This window comes from Alexandromys fortis, unplaced genomic scaffold (assembly GCF_014885135.2).
Source record: "Alexandromys fortis isolate MF-2015 unplaced genomic scaffold, M_Fortis_MF-2015_v1.1 scaffold_70, whole genome shotgun sequence".
NCBI lineage: Eukaryota > Metazoa > Chordata > Mammalia > Rodentia > Cricetidae > Alexandromys > Alexandromys fortis.
In genome coordinates, this window is record NW_026067955.1 from 5,354,990 (window position 1) to 5,378,028 (window position 23,039).

The 23,039-nt window shown below is 49.7% G+C and overlaps 1 protein-coding gene and 1 pseudogene across 3 annotated transcripts in view; one reads left to right on the plus strand and one right to left on the minus strand.

The window, feature by feature from the left end:
• Window positions 1-4,980: 4,980 nt before the first annotated feature.
• On the minus strand, window positions 4,981-22,284 carry LOC126507398 (serine/arginine repetitive matrix protein 1-like; annotated as a pseudogene).
• Window positions 8,323-23,039, plus strand: part of Anp32a (acidic nuclear phosphoprotein 32 family member A) — a 38,805-nt gene continuing 24,088 nt past the window's right edge. Inside the window, exon 1 of one of the 3 annotated variants that reach the window (XM_050151747.1) lies at window positions 8,323-8,471. In XM_050151747.1, the coding sequence (XP_050007704.1) occupies window positions 8,418-8,471 (54 nt within the window). In that variant the 5' untranslated portion in view covers window positions 8,323-8,417. Of the gene's footprint in view, window positions 8,472-8,986; window positions 9,173-9,230; window positions 9,775-23,039 lie in introns of those variants that run through there. The other 2 variants (XM_050151746.1, XM_050151745.1) reach the window with 2 other exon arrangements.

Genomic DNA, 23,039 nt, shown 5'->3' on the forward strand with positions numbered 1-23,039 from the left:
TTTATTTCTGTATTGTTTTAAAAGACAGTGTCTCTATATAGTAATCCAGATTGATCTAGAACTTGAAATCCTCCTGCCTCAGCCTCCCAGCCACTTCTCTACCCCAGGTCTGGAATTAAGTGTGTGCTCTCATATCTGGCTATTAAGTCCTCACCCTGCTCTGCTCAAAGTGTTGGATATTTTGATATGTTATCCACCTACTTACCTCTATCTATCTATCTATCTATCTATCTATCTATCTATCTATCCATCCATCATCTATCCCCCCTATTTATTTAGAGTGTAGGCACACGTGGCTCACACGTGGAGGTCATAGAACAACTCTCAGTTTTCTTTTTCCACCATGTGACTCTCAGGGTCATCAAGTTTGGTGGCAAGTTTCTATCCAAAGAGCTAACTGGCTGAGTCCCCAGTTAGCTCTTGACAGACAGATGATTAGGTTGCTGGACACAGGCTGAGGGAGGTTCCACCTCATGAATACATGGTTGCTCAGGCCATTCTGTCACATTCTTCTTGGTATGCAGTGGCAGTTTCAGGTCCTGAAGTGGCACCCTCACTGCCATCCAAACTCTACTGGTTAGAGCTCAGTAACATGGCCGGGCAGTGGTGGCGCACGCCTTTAATCCCAGCACTTGGGAAGCAGAGGCAGGCGGATCTTGGTGAATTCTAGGTCAGCCTGGTCTACAGAATCCCAAAAAATTAAAACTAAAACAAAACAACAACAATAACAAAAAAAAACAAACTAGTAACATGATCCCAGTTAGACGCAAGGGTAGCTAAGCATGGTCAAGCTTCCCGTCTGTATTCAGGAAGAGAAAATGGAGTTTGGTAAGTAATTAGCAGTCTGTTATGATGTCTAAATCCTAATCAACTGAGTTCTTGGCATAAGAAACAGTTTGTATTATCAGTGAGCAGGATTATAGTGTCACTTCTCCGTAAAGAAGTTATTGGCACTGACAAAGAACACCAATCAGGCAACAAATGTCCCACAGGTTTCGTAGTCTCCAGCTGGTGGTGCTGTTAGGAAGACTTAGGACGTGGAACCTTGCTGAGAAAGTGTGTCACTGGGGGCAGGCTTTGAGAATTTATAGCCTCACCCAACTTCCAGCTCTGCTGTCTGCTTCCTGTGTGCGGTTGCGATGTGATCCCTTGGCCTCCTGCCCTGACCCACCTGCAGCCACGCTTCTCCTGCTGTCAGGGACTTCATCTCTAGAACAGAAAGTCGGTCTGGTCGTGGTGTTTATCACAGCAACGAAAATTAATGAGCACAGCCACACTTTAACAAGTAGAAAAGTGCTAAATTCTGACACCACTTTTCTTGACTTTAAACAAAAAAAATCACATTTATCATTTAGTTTTTGTCGTGCATGTGTGTGCTTTTTCCAGCTGGAAAGCACTTTAATATAACTGACTTGAAATGGTATATGAGAGGGTATATTTCAGCATTGATATTATTTTTCTTTTTTTTTTAAATACAATTTAGTTGTTCTTTTTTTAATGATTTATTTTGTATTTTACATGCTCTGGTGTTTTGCCTGCACGTATGTCAGCATGAAGGTGTCAGATCCCCTGTAACCGGAGTCACAGACGGTTGTGAGCTGCCGCATGGGTGCTGGGAATTGAACCCAGGTCCTCTGGAAGAGTAGTCAGTACTCACAACCACTGATCCATCTCTCCAGCCCCTGATTTATTTTTCAATGTGGGGGTCAAATTCTGGGTCTCATGCTTGGCAGGCAAGTACTCTACCACCGATCCATATCTCTAGGTTCCTTGAGCCCACCCCCAAACCCAGGCAAACCGTGAATCTATTCTCCTCCCAAGAAACCAAGAGTATAGGCCTGCAGCACCAGTTCCAGCCAGAGCCCAGACCTTTTCTACAAGCACAAGCTCAATTACCTTTTTGCCCCAGGAATACCAGTCTTTGTCAACGTGTCTGTCAGTTTGCATTCACTCTGCCATCAGAGTTTTCCCCCAAATGGTCTTTAAGGTGTCTATGTCCTGCCATGAGCACTTACCTTCTTCCAGAGACTGAAAAGCTGACCACACCCTGCAGCTTGGGTCTGCATCTGAGTCTGGACCCCAGTTTACAGCCACAGATCAAAACTTATTATCCCCACCACTCACTATCTAGAGCTCTCTGCAGTCCTGCCTGAAGTGCAGTAGGGGGATTATTCTTATCTTTAGATTACCCTTTCGGAGTAAATCCTAACTTAAGGTCAACTATCTGGACTGGAGATGGCTTTCTTGCAAAGTCTTAAGGCTCTTGTCCTGCTGTTTGCTAGCAGCTGTGATGCATTGTTTATTCTGGGCTAGGAAAGAAGGGCTCAGAAGAACATTAAGATTTCAGATTTTAACTCTGCTTCACGACCATCCTAACTATGTAATGAGGCCCCTTTCCAGTAGGAGCATCAGACAGGAGGAGCACCGATCTGTGAGCTAGGTGGACACTATACTTCCACAGAGACTAGGGGAGTGAAGGCGGGACCTGAACCTCAAGGTCATCCATCAGCAGGCACAGCAACAGCCGGTTCTGCGTGACCCTCCCCGACCTTTACTCTGGAGACAGGACATTCCTTTTTTGTTTGTTTGGTTTCCTGTAGCCGTTCTGAAAGTGCCTCGACAGCAGATACACGTGCTGGTCCCGCATCTTGTCCCACACATTTCCCAATCATGCATGCTCAGGAGCTTTAGCTGCAGCAGCGCTGCTCCACACTGATCCCGACACAAAGATCCCATCACTCTGAGGGAGATGCATTTGTCACACTTGCTAAGTTTGCCTTTAAATAAATACACGCGCAAGTGACAGGACTCTCAAACACGAGAGGTGTATAATATGCATTTGGAACAATTAGCCAGTCTAGCGGCGAGCATGTGCCCTTCTGCTGCACAGGAGTCCTCAAAGTCCTAGCAGGGTCAACTCATCTGGTCACATGCAAATGATTTCACCAATTTTCTACTCCGGTTGTGGAGACAGCTCAGTGGGTAGAAGCAGTCGCCACCAGTTCTGATGATCTGAGTTCAATCCCCAGGAGCCATAGTAGAAGAGAGACCTGACTCCTGTGGGCTGTCCTCTGATACCTGCCCCCCCCCCAAAGTAGATATTTAAAAAGAAAACTTTATATTCAAGTTGCAAGCATCTGGAGTATGTAAATAAAGCATTTGTTACACTCTTCCAGGATGGCTCAACATTTCAACTGAAAAGCTAGAACAAACTTAATAATTCATCCCAGCGCATTCAGCTGACTTCTGACTCCACGAGAGCAGGGGAGTGTACATTGGCGTATTTGTGAGCTCAAATGGTAACTGCTGTCAGAAAGCAGAGAATTGGGGGAGCAGATAAGCTATGGATGCCCATGAAGAGCACTTGCGAATAAAAATGAGCCAAGAGCTCTTAGAAAGTTTAATCTGGATCCCTTCTGTATTAATATATTTCCTTTTATTACTGAGACAAGATCTGGAATTCACTGTGAACCAGGCTGGCCTCGAACTCAGAAATCTGCTCGTCTCAGCCTAAGTGCTGGGATTAAAGGTGTACACCACCATAGTCAGCTCATAATGTATTTTAATACTTTTTTTTGCATTAGAGGTGAGTTTCAGCCTTATATTGGCTAAAACTCAATTAATGCATTCAACGTTAATTGATTTTTCTATATTCTTCATCTGAATTGCCTTTAGTCACAGTATTGTTCCGTGACCTCACATTCCATTGTCTTTTCCCCCAGGTTTTACATGTAGGAGAGTGTACCATGTGAGTGCCTAGGAATTATATATAGATGGTTGTGGATCACCAAGTGGGTGCTGGGAACCTTTGTAAGAGCAACGAGTGCTCTTAACCACTCAGCCATCTCTCCAGCCCCTCTATTGTTTTTTTTTTTTTACTATTGTTCTCCTGAGAGTTTCATGTAGCCCAGACTAGCCTCAAACCCATTAGGTAGGCAATGATGACCCTGAACTCCTGGTCATATCTCTGGAGTACTGGGATGATAGGTGTGCATCACCACACCCATTCACCTTTTTTTTTCTATTTATACAGGTAGGTGTTTTGTCTGCATGTATGTATGTGCTCCACATGTGTCTGGTGTGAACAGAGATGAGAAAAGGGAACCGGATCTCCTGGAACTGGAGTTACAAACGGTTGTGAGCCACTATGTAGGTGCTGGGAATCTAACTGGGGTTCTCTGCAAGAACACCAGCTGCTCTAAATGTTGAACCATCTCTTCAGTCTTACTTTTTTTTTTAAAAAAATAAAAAAATCATATTTTATTTAAAACTTTTTTTTATATGTGTGGGTGTTTTGCATAGATATATGTTTGTGCACCATGCGTGTACCTGATGCCCTTGGAGGCCAGAAGGCATCAGATCCCCTGGAACTGGTATTTTAGACAGTTGTGAACTGCCACATGGCTGCTGGGAACTGAACCCAAGTCCCCTGGAAGAACAGCCAGTGTTCTAAATTGCTGAGCCATCTCTCAAGTCCTACTTAATTTGTAATATAGGATCAGGTACCCCAGGCTGGCCTCATACTTGCTAAGCAGCATAGGATGACCTTGAACTCCTGATCCTCTTATTTCCACGCTGGGACTACAGGCATAGGCTATCATGCCTGACTTATTGGAACAGGGTTCAAACCCAGGGTGATTTGCTTCCAGAGTTCTGCCTCTATTAAAGACAGGCATGAGTCACCATGGCTAGTTTGTTACTTTTAAAAAGTGACCTGTAGTAGCTACTTTTGGTTAACACTGTTTTTTCTTTATGACCAACTCATTAACAAGGTAACTATTCAATCATTAAGGCACTTTTTTTTTTAATAAGTCACCCAGGTTAGCCAGGGGGCTCATTGGGTAAAGGTGTCAAGTCTGATGACCTGACTTTCGATCCCTTAGTCCCACAAGGTAGAGCAGACTCCTAAAAGTCTCCCTCTGTTCTCCAGGCACGTGAAGTAGCACATGACCCCCTCAAGGCACAAAAATAAACATAATAGACACTTAAAAAAACCAATACTTCATTAAGCAATAGAAAATTATGAGTGACTTTTGAGATCTTGAACCTCAACATTTTGTTGCTATTCAGATCAAAACACAGACATCTTCACATTATTACCATGGGTTTCCAAAGAAGCTGGGGCCTTTCCACATCATTGTCTCTGCGTTCCCAGCAGTGGAGCTTGGTGTAAGCAGAAGAGCTCTAGGGCCAGGTTCCAGTCTAGATGCTTCGGGCTGAAGACGTTTAGCTGTGCACACACACGTTTGGCTCAGTCCTTCAGAGACTGAACAAGGACTAATGAGCTAAGAACAGCAGCAGCAACGATGTGGGTATTTCCAAAACACGGCTTCTCAACATGTCAGAAGTGCTAAGGAGGCTGGAGAAGTGGCTCAGCAGTTAAGAGCACTTGCTGCTCTTGAAGAGGATCCCAAGTACATGTCCCAGCACCTAATATGTCAGTTCACAACTCCAGAGGGATCCAACGTTCTCTTCCAGCCTTCTTGGGAGACTGCACTCACATGCACACACAGTCACGTATACAGATGCACATAAGGAAAAATAAAACTCTCAGTCAGGCAGTGGTGGCGCATGCAGGAGGCAGAGGCAGGCAGATCTCTGATTTCGAGGCTAGTCTGGGCTCAGAGTGAGTTCCAAAGGACAGCCAGGGCTACACAGTGAAACCCTGTCTCAGAAACCAAAACAAACAAACCAAAACAAAAAACATTTTAAAAAGCAGGGGGTCTTATTTTTGAGAAGAGGCTGCTCTTTAGCTTGGAGTGCTTCTTGGTGACTTCCTTGGAGGAAGGTGCCCTTCTTATTAGAACGCCACCCCTTTCTGTAAGGGCTCAAAACTTGATTTGCCTCTCATTAGTTCTCAGCAGGAATCAAACCCTGTTGTAGACTGCCTGTGCCTAATCACCTAAAGCCTGCTACAGGCTCAATCTCTAAAGAGGAGTGGCACCAGTTCCCAGTCCATGAAACAGTTCCTCCAAAATCCCTCGAGGTGGGGCTTTCTTTCGCCACCTTCCTGAAATGCAGAGGGATCTGGAGTACTACTACTATAATGCACAATAAAACTGTAATAACCCTGTAAATAATAATTACATACATTCATATATGTGTGTATACATACCCAAGTCTTACAGGGCAAATGGCTGAGCTGTCTTCCTGCTTCCAAATGAAAACACTGAAGTCCTATCAAAACTTTCTTAAACTACAAGCAAGAGGAACTTACTTCCTTCAACATGTAGAAGCAAGTGGGCAATACTCAAAGTGCTTTTGATATTTGAGCTTCTATACTGACTGACGTCCAGCAAAAGTCATCTTTCAGTTTTGTGACACTAAATACAAAAGCTGTGATTCAAACTTTGGAAAGGTAAGGTGCTCCAAAAATAAGTTATATTTAATACTTTCAGTGATGAGGTCATCATTTTATTTTCTATTCTAATTTAGTCTGTAGTAGTCGGGTTTCTCCTCGGATCACATGAAACGCCTGCCTTTTCATAATTTTGTTTCTGTATATTCTCCATTAAGGGTATGTGTGTGGGGGTGGGGGTAGGATCCTACGGTAGTTCTCCTCTGTCCCTGTTACGTGAGTTACTTGCTTCTGCTTAGCAGAGGTAGAATGGGGCACTTTGGAAGGAGTTAGTCCTGTGGAAAGGACTCTCCCCCAACACCACTGTTAGCAGAGACCTCAACTACAGTTCAGTGTTTAAGTGCAAACGAGCATTTACTACCCCAAAGAACAGGAACGTCAAGACTCCTGGCTATATAGATTCTGCCCACCACAACCTCTTAATATATTTGTGATGAAAAGCTATTGCTTTAGAAACATTAACTATCATATCCAGAAATACCAACTGATTCAATGGCAAAGAGGTAATTTGAAGTCTGCTGTGTTTTAAGAAGGAACCGATAACAATTGAAAAATTCCAGTTACACAGCCTCGTAAAAATGAACCGAATCTAAGGATAAGAAATGTTAAATGAACAACTTAAAGAAGTCATGCCATATTCACCCAGATGACAGGTTTTTAATTGTACTTCCAGTTACTCAAAATAAACATTTATCGGCCTTAATATTCATTATTTGATCTAAAAGAACTTACTGAACAAAATGCTCAGTTCCAGTGTATCCAAAAATACAAAACTACCTTGGGCTGTTTGCGGAAGAGTGCAGACGGAGGGAGACGGACACTGCGATACAGTTGTGTGGATGAAGGTAAACATGGGTCCCTGTTGACAGTCACCCCCGTCATTTGTCCACAGCCACAGATATCCACGCAGTGCATCAGGTCCCGGGGTTGCCCATAAGAAGCGGTAACCCAGTGAGAACCAGGGCTTTTAAGGTCTCTTTAAAAACGTAACGTGGTCAAACAAAAACAAAACCCAAAGCAACCGAAAGACCTGGATAAGCGCTCCAGTTAGCGACTCCTGAGCAACTCAGATCTAACCATACGACTTTAGTGGACAATTGGATTGAAATGAGCAACACTCTCTCAAACAAAACCTATAAAGCCCGTAAATTATGCTCGGCTCTGAGAATCGGCAATTACTAGCACCTTCCTTTCGCATTTTTAAATATTCTATACAGTTCTGCACCCGCGGCCTTTTCATTCATTTATTGCCCTGCACAAGATCTCCGGTGGCTCTCGGGGAATCGCTTCTGTTAAGACTGTCCTGGCAGGGCATCAGAATGCCAAGCCTCTGGGTCGAGATCCCGCCCTCGCTCCTCGGTAGATGGGAACATCATGCGCTTAGATATTCTTATTAATTGCGGGAATGGGAGTAGACCCAGTCCGAAGGGATGCGCCAAGTGGGCAGCCTGGGGTGTGATCTGTCCTTCGGGCGCCCCCAGAATGCGCTCCCTCTCTGGGCCTGCCCTGAGCCCGCGCGCCCCAGGCCTCGTCCGCCCGCCAAGTGCCCAGAGGATGTCCCCGCAAGGACCCCGCCCCTCCCGCGTCCACGCACCTGCGGCCCCGCCCCCGGCCACGAACCTTCAGGTCCACGCATCTGCCCTGCCTTCCCTCCCGCCCCCCGCGCGCAGCCACCAAGCTGCAGGCGCGCTTCTCCTCGGCCGCCCGGGTATCTAAAGGGGTCCGTCTCCGGTACCACAGCCAAATGGCTGAGCCTCCCTGGCCCGCTGCGCAGGCCGCCCATTGGACCCTGCCCCCCGCCGCCACCACCACCATTGGCTGGCATCCGAAGCCTCGCCACTCGATTGGCTCGTGCTGCCGCCGCTCCACGCCGGAGCTGCAGATCCCGCCTCCACGGCGATCAGGTTAGTGTGCGCCGCGGGTGCTGGGGGCTCGAGCACCGAGCGGAGCTGGTTGAGCCTTCAAAGTCCTAAAACGCGCGGCCGTGGGTTCGGGGTTTATTGATTGAATTCCGCTGGCGCAGGATCCTCTGCAGAGAGAGCGAGAGAGAGCGCGAGAGATGGATATGGACAAACGGATTCATTTAGAGCTGCGGAACAGGACGCCCTCTGATGTGAGCATTTGCCAAAAATATCTCTGTCGGTCCATTCTCCTACTTTGTGTTATGTGTGCGTGTGTGTTTGGGGGGGAAGGCACTTTTTTATGGAGGGGTGCTACGGGGAGGTGTAGGGTTTGGGGTCGAACTGCAAATGAATTGCAAGGTTGGATGGGGGGGGGGGGTTGCAATGCTATCGGAGCATGTTCCGGCCACCGCCGCCGCTGCCCTTGGTGTGTGACTGACTACCTGTGCGTGTGCTCCCGTGTGTGCGGGTATGGGTGCGAGGGTGTGCGTGCGAGTGTGCACCCAACGGGGGGCCGGCGGGGCGCACGCGTTCGGGTCGGAGGGAACGCGACGATCTCACCCTCGTCCGAGCTCTCAGCTCCCACGACTCGCGTCTGGATGGAAAAGATGATCGAGGGGAGGAGAAGATGGGCTGCCTCCTGGATTAAACAACAAAAAGGGGGTGTTATATTTTAGAAACGTATCCCCCTTTCCGCCCCCTCCCGCGCCTGCCCCCTCCCTTTGCCGTCTCTCTTTCGCTCGCTCCTTCTCTCGCACACAATAAGTTTTGGGATTCGCGAGTCCGGTTTAGTTTCTGATCAATGTGGCCCGAGGCCCCCGGGGAGAGCGCGTGGGGACCCGGCTGCTGCGGAGTTGGGAGATGGCTCGAGTTTAAAGCGCGTCTTCGTTTCTCTGCGGGGATGAGGCGAGAGGTGGGGAGCCATATTTGTAACTTTGTCGTGTTCGTGAACGCGCCCTTTCTCTCCCTCCCTCCCTTTCTCTGCCTGCCTTCTTTCTCCTTTCTCTCTCACTCTTTCCACCCCACCTTTGGGCCAGATGCTGTCTTTTCTCCCTTCTTCCTCGCGGAAGATGGGAGGGGGGTACCTTAGAAAGAGGGAGAGGGATTGTGGAGTGTGCAAATGCTCAGATAATCCTCACGCCTCCCCAACCATGAGCGATCGCTAGTGTAAGTTGCCCGTAGTCTGCGTCCCGGTGAGCCCCCGACCCCCCAGTTCTCTCCCCAGATGCCAACCTTGGCACCCTGATGCCCCATCGGCACTAGCTACCCCACCTCCGGGTCCCTGCTTCTCCCGGGGTGGGCTCCCTGGCAGCCATTCGGCGCCTGGCTAATAAATGAGCACGGGAAACTTTATCAGGACCCGAGGTGCCCAGAGCTGGTGCTGCTGTGGGGACCGGTCGGGTCTACATTCTTGCAGGCACGGCTGGCACGCAGCTCTGGGATGGGCAGTTCGTCTGGCCGTCGCCGTTATGGATTGGGCAGCGGCGGGAGTATGGCAGGAGGAAACTTACACCGGTGGGAACAAGCAGGCTGGGCGCGAGCCCACTGCTAGGGGAAGTGAGGGTGGGAGGGTGACTCGAACGCTTCTGTTTATTTTTGTCTCCCTCTCGCTTTCACACACTCTCGTTGTCTGCGAGTTGGCCCATCCGAGAGACCCTAGGGTCAGAGGTGGAAATCCTGGCCGGCTTCCCCTCAAGGCCCGGTTGTGGGGAGAAGGGGCTCGCGGGCGGGAAGATCCCAGGTTCAGCCTGGGCGTCCGGGGGGTCGGGCGAGTTGGGGTTTCGCGCAGCACGTTGCACTGACCTGTCGTCCCCCAGCCACTTGGCCCCTCGAATCCTGACAAAGGCAGGCCTCGCTTCCTCTTTTCTCCTAGTTCCTCCCTCCAAACCTGAGTAAGACTTTTGAAAACAAGCTTCTTTCTGCCGTCCGCCCATCCTCACGCAGCTGTGCACTGGAGACGTGCTGCTACAGCCTTATGGCGCGCAGGGCGGGGAGGAGGGGGCGCCGCTAGCAGCAGGACTTGCCGCGGGGCCGCCGGGCTTGGCCGGTGGCGTCCTGACCCAGTCCCGGTGCCCGATCCCGAGGGTGGAGGGGGCTGGGTGTGGTGCTGGGGGAAGGGGCCGGACGCGGGCTTCCCGCGTACTTTCCGGAAGCCCCCTGTACGTAGTTGGGGGGCTTCGGGGTCGCGGCGAGTAGGTGCGCTTAAACGCTGGGCTGGACCGAGTGATCCACAGTACTAGCCAACCTGGAGTGAAACGGAAAGCGGGTCGAACCGGCTCTTTAAACTTCCCCGAGTGTGTGCGCTGGGGGAGGGGCGGGCGCTCTGGGCTGGGCGCGATTTCTCACGCTTCGCCCCCTCGTCGCGAGTCCGCGGCCCACTCGCCTCGGCCCCGGGGCTCCTGGCGGGGTGGGGCGCGCGGGTGGCGGGGGAGGGGGCACTTGCTGCGCATGGGGGAGGGGAGGGCAGAAAGCTCTCGAAAGAGGGACAAAAGGGGTGGGGGAGGAGGAACTGGCTTTTTTGTTGTTGTTTTTCTGTTTTTTTTTGCCTTTTCAAATAAACGTTTTTGGAAAACAGATCGTTCTTGGGAACCTCCCTCCCCAGAGTCCCCCTCCCCCCAACGCACCCACCTTCTGCAACCTCTCTCTCTCCCAAGTCGCTTCTCGGGGACTGGTGGCCGCGACGCCGCCGAACTAGGACGAGCAGCCATGTTTCCCGGGGCGCCGGCGGCCCGCCCCTCCCCCACGGAGGCCGCAGACCCGGCTCGGCGGGGACCCTGGTGCCCACTGGAGGGGACCCGGGCGCGCACAGGCGCTGCAAAAGCCCGGCGGCGCGGGCCTGGGGATCCGGTCTGGAGAGGGCGCGGCGGGTCGGGGGCCCTCGACCCTCTCGGACCTGCGGGCCACTGTCTGTCCTCGCCATTTGCACTGCTAAGCCGGCGGGAGACCCAGCCCCAGGGTGCCTGCCATTCTCGGGGTGCAGGGGCAGCCGTCCCCGGCGCTGTGCCGGTGGCTCGCCTGTCGGGCGCCGAGCTGCCATTTTGTCACCGTGGCTGTTGTCGCTCGGGGGGGGGGGGTGAGAGGCTTGCGCCATCGTCCCGACGGCTGCCCTCCAGCGAGGTGGCTTCTGGGGGAGCTGGTCCCAGGGACACCCCCTCCCCACTTTTGCATTCGGTCTTATGGAGGCTCCGGCCCCACGCCCGGGATCTGAGGATCCCAAAGCTATCGCAGCCCTGAGAAGGTGACCGTCTCCTTAGCAAACGCCCCCGCCCTCCCACCTCTACTCCCTGGCCCCCCCCCCCCCAGCTCGGTTTTCCGCCGTGGCTCCCGCTGCGATCGCGACTGCACGTAGTGAAAGGTGGCCTTGAAGATGGAACGGTCGCCCTGGTGTTTGCGCCTTCGGTGGAAATGATAGGGTGGTGATTGGGGGGTGAGGATGAAACTGGAGGACGGGAGGGGCTCTGGCTCGTCAGTCTAGTGTCCCTAACCGAAGTTGAGGGCGTCGGCCTCCTACCCGGGAGGAACAGTTGTCGGGCTGCGCTGGGGGAAACGCCCTCCCGGGCCGGGCTCTAGAAAGGTTGGTCGAGTTTCAGGTGGGTGTCGCAGCACCCTGCAGGCTGGGGGAGCTCTCGCTATTTATCCTTGGCCCTCTCCCACCCGCCTTTTTGTTTTGGCGGGGAAGGTAGCTAACTACATAGTAACCGTTACCCTAGGCCGAAAGAGAAATAGGACTTTTCTTTAAAAAAAAAAAAGTAAACTGTCTTTTTGTGTTGACTTAAGACTCAGGCAATTTGTTCCCAATGCTGGTCCGGATATGGGACTCAAGCGTGTGGTAGGCACCTCCCTGACTGTTAGGCTGGTGTCTACATGCAGAGACTAACTTCCATGGAAGTGTCCGGCATAAGCTGCCATCCGAGCCAGCGTCTACTTTGACCTCTGGAATGCATTGCATGCTTTTTTTTTTTTTTTCCCAGGCTGACTTACTACCTAATTGGGTTCAAGTGGCCCGGTATTTGCTCCAATTTATGCAAGCCAAGCAGGGATTCAGGGGCAGAGGACTGAGTGAGACCTTGGTGTGGTGGTGGTAATCAGTTGAGCCTTGTGACTGGCAGCCGCTACTGCTTGCTGCTTGTTTTGAATCTGAAGCCGTGGTGAGGCTGGCTTCTGAAACCACACAGACCTGTCTTCGAGTTCACCAGCTACATGCTAACCCGTGGTCTGGGACAGGCTACCTCAGTTTACCTCCAAAGCTTTGCACATATGTTCTGTAAGAAGGAGACAGTGCTACTTTCTCAGTAAGTAACAAAATTGGTTTGATTTGTATAGTCTCTGATGCTGGGGAGTGGTGAGGGATAACTGATGGCATCCTGGAGCTTTACAATAACTAACAACTCCAACAATAATAGCGGATGCTTACATAGCCTCTTACTGTGTCTGGCATGTTGCTAAGTGGATTACACACATCTGTTAATTAATCCTCACAAGGGCACTATGTTAGGTACTGTTGTTATTCCTATATTAAAAGTAAGGTAGTCGAGACAGAGCTCCAGGTCACGGACAGTGCAGAACCCGGATTCTAACTCGTTGGTTGTATTCAGCTTCTGTACTGCGTTGAAGCCCCATTACTAGTTGTATGTAAAGCACCATAGGGAAGGGTTTTTTCTTCTCCAGCCTTGGAGTTATGCCACCTTATTAGCAAGAGGGTGGCTTGGAGTTTGTTGGACACTGAAACAAAGCATGGCTTCCTGTTAGCTTTAGGTGGGACAGACGCAGGCAGGGTGGGTGAATAGGCATTTTAAGGGGAAGCCTTACCTTGGTTTTGCATATAAATAAACATTGTTTTAGGGTGAGATGAAACTGGCCTCTTTGATGTCAGGGTGCACTTTTAGGGTAATGAGAAAACAAGCAGGAGCCCTTCTTAGCTAGTAGTTATTTGGGGTCTTAGGTATAATGCATTTCCTGTTTTTTTTTTTAATATTTATTTATTTATTACATATACAGTGTTCTGCTTGCATGTATACTTGCAGGCCAGAAGAGGGCACCAGATCTCATTACAGATGGTTGTGAGCCACCATGTGGTTGCTGGGAATTGAACTCAAGACCTCTGGAACATCAGGCAGTGTTCTTAACCTCTGAGCCATCTCTCCAGCCCCCTGCATTTCCTGTTTTTATTAGTCTTTTCTACAGAAAGAACAAAACTTCTAGGCAGAATAGGTAGGTCTTTTTTTTTTTTTTTCGAGACAGGGTTTCTCTGTAGTTTTGGAGCTTGTCCTGGCACTAGCTCTTGTAGACCAGGCTTGCCTCAAACTCACAAAGATCCGCCTGCTTCTGCCTCCCAAGTGCTGGGATTAAAGGCTTGCGCCACCACCGCCCGGCTAGGTAGGTCTTTAGTGTTGGGGTGTAGTTGCTGATAATCCTGCCTGGAACTTGGCACCTAACCCTGCCTGCAGTTCCTTGGGGATGGGCAAAGCAGAAGAGACAAGCTCCCTGCCGTGATTATGGATCACCTAGGGCTCGAAGTCAACCTCCGAGGCCATCTGTGTGGACAGTAGAGAACAGAGGTTTGTGTGGTTCTGCTCAAACATGACCTATATTACCAGATCAGGGAAGCTGATGAAATGTAGATTCCTGGGCTCCTCCCCCTGGGTATAAGTTTACTACCAGATCACTGAACTGCAGCTAAGTGGCTTGTCTTTAATGCCACGTGAGTTGCAAACAGTTTGTATGTATAAACACTGAGGGGTTTGATTTGGGGCAGTAGCCTTTGAGTCCTCGTCCCTACAGATTACTCTTATCACTTTAACAGACCTATATTACCAGGAGAAAAAACATGTACCCGTTATGTTTTGAACTTGATCAATAAAAGAATTACAGGGATATCTGTATTGTTTTGTCATAAAAGCACCTGTGTTGTATTCTCAATTTTTTTTTTTTTTTTTTTTTTTTTTTTTTTTTTTTTTTTTTTTTTTTTTGGCTTTTTTGAGACAGGGTTTCTCTGTAGCTTTGGGGCCTGTCCTGGAACTAGCTCTTGTAGACCAGGTTGGCCTCGAACTCACAGAGATCCGCCTGCCTCTGCCTCCCGAGTGCTGGGATTAAAGGCCTGCGCCACCACTGCCCGGCTCTCAATTTTCTTTCTTGGTGAAGTTTACTACCTGGAAAGTGGACTGTGAAGCTGCCGACAGTCCTTTCAGACCCTGTCCCCTCCCTTGATTAGGGACAGCCTCTCAAGGTGACTTACTTGGGACTTCTACAGATAGCCACCCTTCTTCCTACTTAGAGAGTATGGGAAAGGCCCCTGACTCAGTGCTGACTCCACACTGCGGAGTTGGGAGGTGTGGTGTTTACATCAACTGTGCACCCCTCTTCCCTCTTCAGAGCCCAGAGCTGTGTGTCTGTGATTAGGGTCTGATGGAATGAACTTGGTCCAGCATTCCGGCCTGAATTCTGACTTGGAGACATTCACTTCGGGACTGTATCTCCTAGGACCTGCTCTCCACCACTGCCCAGCACTTGCTTCCTATAGACAGGCAGAGAGCCACGAACTTGACATGAGTCTTATATTACAGTGGAGTGTAGTTATACAACGAGTACTGAACAGCCCGTGTGTTTGGGTGAGAGAAAGGGCTTCTGACTGGAACAGAGGTAATTATTCAGAACATCTCATGTAATAAAATTGGTTGAAGCTACATGAGCAAAGCAGCGTGGCCTTCATCTACCTTCTCAGACACGGAAACAGCCTCCTTGTATGGAGCCAATTGCCCGGATGATAGTAGTGTCTTCATTCTGTCCTGTCCTCTGTCCTACCCCACAGCACAGTGGGGGAGGGGCAAGTGCTGGGGGGGGGGGTTCAAACTGATTATATTTTAGCTCCATGCCCCCCCCCACTACCATTTTGTTTACCAAACTGGCTCCAGGCAGAGGGTTTAAAAGATAACTCCACTCTCTAGTGATTACTTACTCTGGTGTGGATTATAGTCCCCGCCCCTCTCCCAGAGGGATTTGCATTTTGAGAGTCTGGTTTAGTGAGGAGATTATTGAAAACCCTTAGACTCGAATCCCGCTCGCTCAGCTTTGTCATTAACTTGAGTTGGACAAGTTGTTCCAATTCTGTCTTCTCACCTTCTAAAATGAAGGGGTGTTGTTTAGGTCTGGAGGTGTGTAGCTCACTAGAGTGCTTGGCTAGAATAGACAGATCTCTAGGTTCCGTTTTCCGGATAAACCAGATGCCATTCCAGCACTTCAGGGCTGAGAGGCAGGAAAATCAGAAGTTAAAGGCCATCCTTAACTACTTACCGAGTTCAAGGTTAGGCTGTGCTACGCAAGATATAAAACCCTGTCCAGATAAATAACATGGGGAGGCTGAATTAGCTCAGTGATATTCAGACTTTTTGAACCTACTAGTGATCCATACTGTTGCTGAGCATATATGTATGTATATACATATTTTTAAAACACGAACACTTTTGATTCGTTGGAAAGAAAATATGCTAGCTTAAAATTAAAAGTTGCATATTAAAACTCCTTCAACTGTTTTGTGGTTTGGTTTGGGACTAGAGCTGCCCGTCAGAGCCGTGTATTTTTCTCTGCAGTGAGGCAACTGTTCTTTTCTCAATTTCATGGCAGCCCACTGCCGGGTCCCCTAGTCCCCTACTGCTCAGGTTCCTCTTGTCTACCAAGTAGTCATTAGCTTAAGTGCCTACCCTAGATGGGTGCCTGCCAGAGTTCTTGGCTATGCCGGTGCTCTTTGCTACCGCGTCCCCAGACCTTCTTATGCTGTACGCTATGAAGGACACCCACACTTGCTTCCACTGAGTCAGAAAGTTTCAGAGAATGGTACCGGTGTGTGCCTGTCTCTGTCACTTCCAGTGCTTGGGCAAGTCCCTTCCCTCCCCTCAGGGTCTAGCAGTCTTGAAAATGAGGCTGTCATAGTACCTACTAACAGTCTCAAGCACCATAAACATTGCTGCTTTGCTAGAATGTGGTAGCTGGCAGTCATTTAAAAAAAGAAAGAAAGAAATAAGGGTAGGAAGATGGCTCTGTGCTAACGCACTTGCCACGAGTTCAAATCCTTGTGACCCACAGAAAAGCTGGGGGTTTGGAGGTGTGGCATGAGTGTCCGTAATCCATTGCTCCAGAGAGCTGGAAACAGACAAGACCGTGTCGGGAAGCTTGCTCTATGCAACAGAAAAACAATAGACCCTGGCTCAAACCAGGTGGAATTCAAGGACCAGCACCTGTCGTTGTCCCCTGAGTACACACACTTGGGCACATTGCACACACACATAGAAAGGGAGAGAGAAGAGTGACTTACATTAAAGTAAGTAGTATTTGTTTGTGTAAGAAAAGCAGTTAGAATCCGAAGGTGCCAACTTGCCAGAGGGAGCAGTTCTGCGCCACTGAAGACCTTAGGACCCACTGGTTCAGAAGCAGCTGCAGCATTGCAGAGCCGCAGCCCAGCCCTCAGCCCTGCACTGCCTTCCCACCATCTATAGGGGGTGATGTGTATCTTCAGCCCTCTGTGCGTGTTGTGTGTGTGTGTGTGTGTGTGTGTGTGTATGTGTGTGTGTGTGGTGTGTGTGATGCTCCGGGAGCTCAAAGGACAACTGGGGGAGTTGCTTCTATCCTCCGACCATGTGGGTCCTGGGAAGTAAACTTGTCCGTCAGGGTTGGTAGCAGTCACCTTTATTTTGCCGCTGAGCCATCTCTCCATCTTTCCTGGTTGCTCTTTTCTCTAGATTATGTTCTTAGCTGAGGAAACTTCTGTGGTTGGTCTTAGAGCTGAGCCTGAGCAGCGCTAGCAATCCGGAAGTTGAGACAGGAGGATCACACTCAGCCTGGGCTACACAGTCGAACTTGGCTCAAACAAAACAAAAAGGCAGACCCCTTACTGAGCTGCCCCCCTCCGCGGGTGCTGCTGCCCCTGTCTCCTAGATGACTGTAACTGCATTTACCATCCCTGTCTCCTCTCTAAGTAGCTGCTTCCGGGGATCTGTCAACACTCATTCCGTTTCTCCCATGACTCTTGCAGTGTTTGGAGTCCTAGGCTTTTGTGAGATTTATCATTATGTCTTTCTGGACATGCCCTCTATGGTTTTTTTTGGCCACTTCTCAAGTGCCTAGCATGTTTAACTCAGTTGAATGTGGGACCTGGGCCCTCTTTATTCTATGCTCCTTCCCTAAGACATCTTCTCACAGATTGATACCTGCAGATACTGAGTGCCTGGGCTGTGATGTTTACCTCTCAGCCACAGGCCACCTGGGTGTCCCAGCAGCATCCTGCACGCAAGTCCAAAGGGAACCTCTGTACCCCGTTTGCCCACCCCTTCTTTCCACCCACCACATGTCCTATTTACAACTGTCTTATTCTAGCCCAGTTGGCCTCCCCACGACACAGTTCTGGTCTCTTTGAAGCTAAGCTTCCAACTTTAGCCAAAACGATCTTATCAAAGCACAGATGATGTGTTTTTTATTTGTTTTTTTTTTTTTCTTGTTTGTTTGTTTTAGGGGGTTTTTATTTTAGTTTTTGCCATCCAGCGTGTAAAATTCACCATTCGGATAAACTCTTAAGTCTTCAGTAAGATCAGCAAGGTCCACGTGGCTCAGCCCCTGCTGGCCTTCTAGCTGCTCTTTGCTCTCACTTGGGCCTCAGTAGCACCTTTCCCCCTCCATCCGAATCCAAACCACTCCCTTCAGAGTTGCTGATTCTCTCCTCCCTTTCCTTCCGGGGAGGGTCTAGGTTGGATGCTTTTGTTGTAAAACTTTCAAAGAATGTTCCCTTGTAATTGCACATTCCTAGCCCCATTAATTAGCATCTCTTTCCCTTGGGGAAAAGCCAGTGTGCTGGGTGCTTTAAGGGACCTGGGTTTCCTTCACCCTGGGGTATCCCCAGAGCTTTGCAATGTACCCACACTTGGCAAGCAAGCATTCTCCTAGTGTTGGAGTGAAGGCCCTCTGCTACTTACATGGACTGGTTTCTTCTTAACACCAGCTGTCTGGCAGACTGGAGCTAGCAGCCTGGATGATCGTGGGAGTTTCTGATGGATGTGTCTCAGGGCGGGTGATGTGCAATCTCTCAGCCCAGCACGGGACTTCCGGTTTTGTTTTGTTTTTCCAATTTCTTTTAGGAGTTAAAAAGTTAGACTCCAAGTGCTAGAATCCCTACCTTCCTCTTGTTTTGTTCTTTTTGTTTCTCACCATCTGATGCTGTTTGGTTATCTGACTTTGTACTGAAACTTCCAGGTTCCTATATAACCCAAGCCAACCTTGAACTTGAGGCAGTTGTCCTGCCTCAGCTTCCCAAGTAATGAGATTATAGATACATGTTACCACACCTAGTCATTGTTTTTATTTTTAAATTTTTGAGATAGGCTGTCACTGTGGTAGCCCAAGATAGCCCTCAGTTTGTGGTTCTTCTGCCTCAGCTTTGGAAATGCTAGGGTTACAGATGTATGCCACCATGCACCCCACTCCTCCCCCTTTTCTGAGATGTGGTGACCTTGCTACATTGCCATGGCAGGCCTTGAATTCAGAGACTCATCATGCTCCTGCCTCAGCCTAGGTGTGTGCCACTGCACCCAACTACTTTTCTGTATTTTAATTGTGGACTGCTTACTTAGAAGCATGCACTAAATACTTCAGAGAACAGAAATGAAGGAGACACTTAAAAAACATTCAAAGTAGTGATATTTCTTCCCTGAACCAAGTGGATTATCCTGGACAGTTAAGAATCAGCATCAAAATATTCTTTCTTGGGCTGGAGAGATGGCTCAGAGGTTAAGAGCATTGCCTGTTCTTCCAGAGGTCCTGAGTTCAATTCCCAGCAACCACATGGTGGCTCACAACCATCTGTAATGAGATCTGGTGCCCTCTTCTGGCCTGCAGACATACACACAGACAGAATATTGTATAGATAATAAATAAAAATAAAAATAAATTAAAAAAAATATTCTTTCTTCCTTCCCTTTTTTTTTTTTTTCTTTTTTAAAGTTATTTTATGTGCATTGATGTAATGGTGTCAGATTCCCTGGAACTGGAGTTACAGACAGTTGTGAGTTGCCACATCTCACAATTGAACCCGGTCTTCTGGAACCTCTTAACCATTGAGCCATCCCTCCAGCTCCCTTTCTCTCTCTCTCTCTCTCTCTCTCTCTCTCTCTCTCTCTCTCTCTCTCTCTCTCTTCTTAAGACAGGGTCTCACTATGTAGTCCTGGCTGGCCTGGAACTCTCAGAGATTTGCCTTCCTTTACCATCTCAGTGCTGTGATTAAAGGTTTGTGCCACTACACCTGGCTTGCTTCTTTTATTTTTAACTTGGTTATAAAGTCAGGTTATAAAAGAAGTGCCCATACCATGCCAGACAGTGTTTATGTGATGATTTTCCTAGCCCTGGCATGAGGGGCCGGTGGGGGACAGTCACAGTCCCACAAGTAAGCCAGCCTGCCTAAGGTACCAACCAAGTTCACCAATGGCCACTGCTGTGTGGCAGCTTCATCGATCAGGTCTGTGTGTGCAGATTCACTCTGCTACCCCTCTTGCTTTTCTTTGTCTGAGAACATCACCAGGGATGGATCTGCAGCAGGCTGGTAGATCGGCAATGGAAGGGAAGAATGAGGCTCAGATGGCTGGTGTGTGTGTGTGTGTGCGCGCGCATGCACACATTCTGACTCTGCAGCCAGCCACAGGGGCCAGGCCTGGATTTCTCCATTCAGCTGCCTGTCTGCAAAAGTCATGAGGATTGTGGAGGGGAAGAGGACTGGTAGGGTGGAGGCAAGAGTCTGTTCTAGTCAATTTAGAGGGATCAGACATCTGGGGCAGGGACTCTCTGTAACCAGCTCACCTTGACCTTGCAGGAGGCCAACACATCATGACCCCACAGTCATGTTCCCTGTCCGTCAGCCGTGTCCAAAGCACCCCGTGTCCAAAGCACCGGCATCCAGAATAAGGCTGGCTTCCCCTAAGCCATTTGCACAGCGAGCTTATTGAACTGCATTCTGTCCTGGGTGGCTTGGGTGGGGCAGAGGTGTAGGAGGACTCGATTGCAGAGGGTGCTGATGCCTGTGTCTTGCGGTGGAGCTTGAGTGATAGACAGGAGGAAAGAATATGGTTAGTGACTCAGGTTGCAGCCTCATCTGAGTATCAGAACTACCAGGGGAGTATCTGAGGAACTTCCCAGGCTCTACCCCAACTGCCGAGTCTGTCTCTGGGTGGTACTCGAGTCCATGTATTTTTAGAAAGCTTGAGGGGATAAGGGGTACTTGAAGGCACAGTTGGGTGTGGCCACATTGAAGCAGGGTGCAGAACTTTTCAGCAGATGGGAAGATGCATGTTTAATGGAAGTCAAAGAGGAAAACGGAACTGAAGAATGGTCCAGGCTTTAATGTGCTGAGATGCAAGGACCCATTCCTTGGCCTGTGTCTCCCTCCCCTACCATGCATTCATGCCCAATTTAAACATGCCCACGTTCTGCCTACCATTCTTGTGGGATTTATGTACCTGTGTCCCACGAGGCTGATGCTACTAGAGTGTGACCCAGGGTGGACTGGGGCCTGGGCTCAGTCGGTGAGATGCCTGCCATGCAAGCATCAGGGGTCAGATCCTCAGCACCCATTAAAAAAAAAAGCTGGGCATAGTAGTACCTATCTGAGATACTTACTAGTGCTGGGGGTGGGTGGAAACAGAAGAATCCCTAAGCTCATTGGCTGGCCAGCCTAGCCCAGTCATCGAGAGAGAGAGATCCAGATTCAGTGAGAGACCCTGTTCAGAAAACTAGATGGAGTGTAAACAAGGAAGAAAGACCTCAGACATCAGATGTTGAGCCACATGAATGTGCACGCAGCACTGGGGGTCGGTCCTTAGTCCCAGAGGAATGAGTGGGTCAGCAGGCCTTCGGGAGGAAAGCAGGGCTACTTACTGGGTGCAAGCAATCAGATGCAGGAGGCAGTGTCTTCAGGATGTCGGCAGGTCCCTTCTGCACCTCAGTTACCAGCGCCATAAAGTGGCAATGACACCCATGCCCGTTTTCTAGGGTCTGCGTCCAGGATGAATGATGATGGTTTGCACCAGGTGGATGAGGTAGAGCCTGAGGGCTAGATTCTCCCCGAGGGGCAAAGGCACTGTTCAGGGAGCCAGCCACACTGAAGAGAGCTGTGCTGGTTGTCTGCTGTGTGGTAGGAGGAAGTCCTCCTACTCAGAAGGGACCTCACACTTAGCCCAAAAGCAGATGGGAGACCTGAGAAAAGGGAAGAGCCTCTGGCTTGTGTTGAGGTGGGACTGTACGGACACAGGCAGCTTCAGGCGTGCTCTGCTCGGTCTGGGACTCTAGGGGATGAGACTCTGCCTGGCTGGCCTTTTCTACCGCAGCTGTCCCAGGGTGCCAACCCTTCTGCTTCTCCACAGAGTTGTGGGCTTCTCATCCTTTATCTTTCATGCAGCTCCCCAGAGGCCCCTTCCCCAGGAGGTCCTCCTGGACCCACTGGAGAGAGGGAGCCCTCTGCCGCTGCCGAGGTGGCATCCAGGATGAGAGGCCACACGCAGTCTGTCTCCCTGGTGGACTTCCGTGGTCCCTCAAGGGAGCATACTGAGGGTGTGCGGGGTCCAGGGTGATTCCCCTGCAGCTGGTGGCAGAGGTGCTTCTCAGCCTCCTGCCCAGCTGCCTGAGGGAAGGGCCCCCATCCGCATGCGGGACTAGGAACTGGCCTTCCTCTACTGCAGGTCTTTCCTTGCCGTGAGGATTGGGCATTGCCTAGGATAAGGGGCTGTCATTGTGCCGGCTTTCCCAGCTGGCTCTGGGAGGCTGGGGAAGCTTCTGCAGAGGCTGGCCTGCAGCCCTGGCAAACAGCTCCACTCTAAACACCATCTAGTTTGTGGCTCTGTTGCAGACATGTCTTGAGTGAGTGCCGGTGTATCTGTTCTTCAGGGTGCATCCATGAGTCTGGGGTGGTTTCTAGAGCAACACTCTAGTTTGCTGATTGGGATGGGGTGCCAGGAGCCCGATTGGAATGCAGGCTGTTTTTGTTGTTGTTGTTGTTGTTTAATTTAAAAAAAAAAAAAAAAGATTTATTGATCAGGTATTCAGTGTTCTGCCTGCACACCAGAAGAGGGCACCAGATCTCATTATAGATGGTTGTGAGCTACTATGTGGTTGCTGGGAATTGAACTCAGGACCTCTGGAAGAAAAGCCAGTGTTCTTAACCTCTAAGCCATCTCTCCAGCTCTGTATGTAGGCTGTCCTCTTAAGCCACAAGGATACTGGGTTCAGGGCATATGTTTGTTTCCTGAAAGTATCCCGGAACTTTCTCTCTGCTCCAGTGGCCAGTTTTAGGAGTGGCACAGGACAAGTTCCCATGTGTCCCAGAGCTTGACCAGTGACCCTTAGACCCTGGCCAGGTTAGATCTTGGGCGGGGTGGGAGGCGGGGCTCTGCACCAGCTCACAGACCTGTATTTCCTAACTGCATTAGCACTATAAGGTTGTGGGCATGGATGTCCCAGTGGCGCAGCTCCTGGCTGGTATGTGATGTCATTAACCAGTTTTATGCGGCTTGCCTGGCATTTCCCATACGACAAACAGTAGTGCAGGTCTGGGGACAGTATCATAATCTCTGCTGGATTGGTGGTAGCTTAAGACCCAGCTGGTCAGAAATGTCTTCACTCTCATCTCCCAAAGGACACCTGTGACCCCAGGAGAATAAGATGTCAAGACCTGTAATACAGAGCATTGGGGGGGGGGGCTGGGGCAAGAGGATGGCAAGAGTAAGACCCTAATGGATCACAGAGTGAGTTCCATT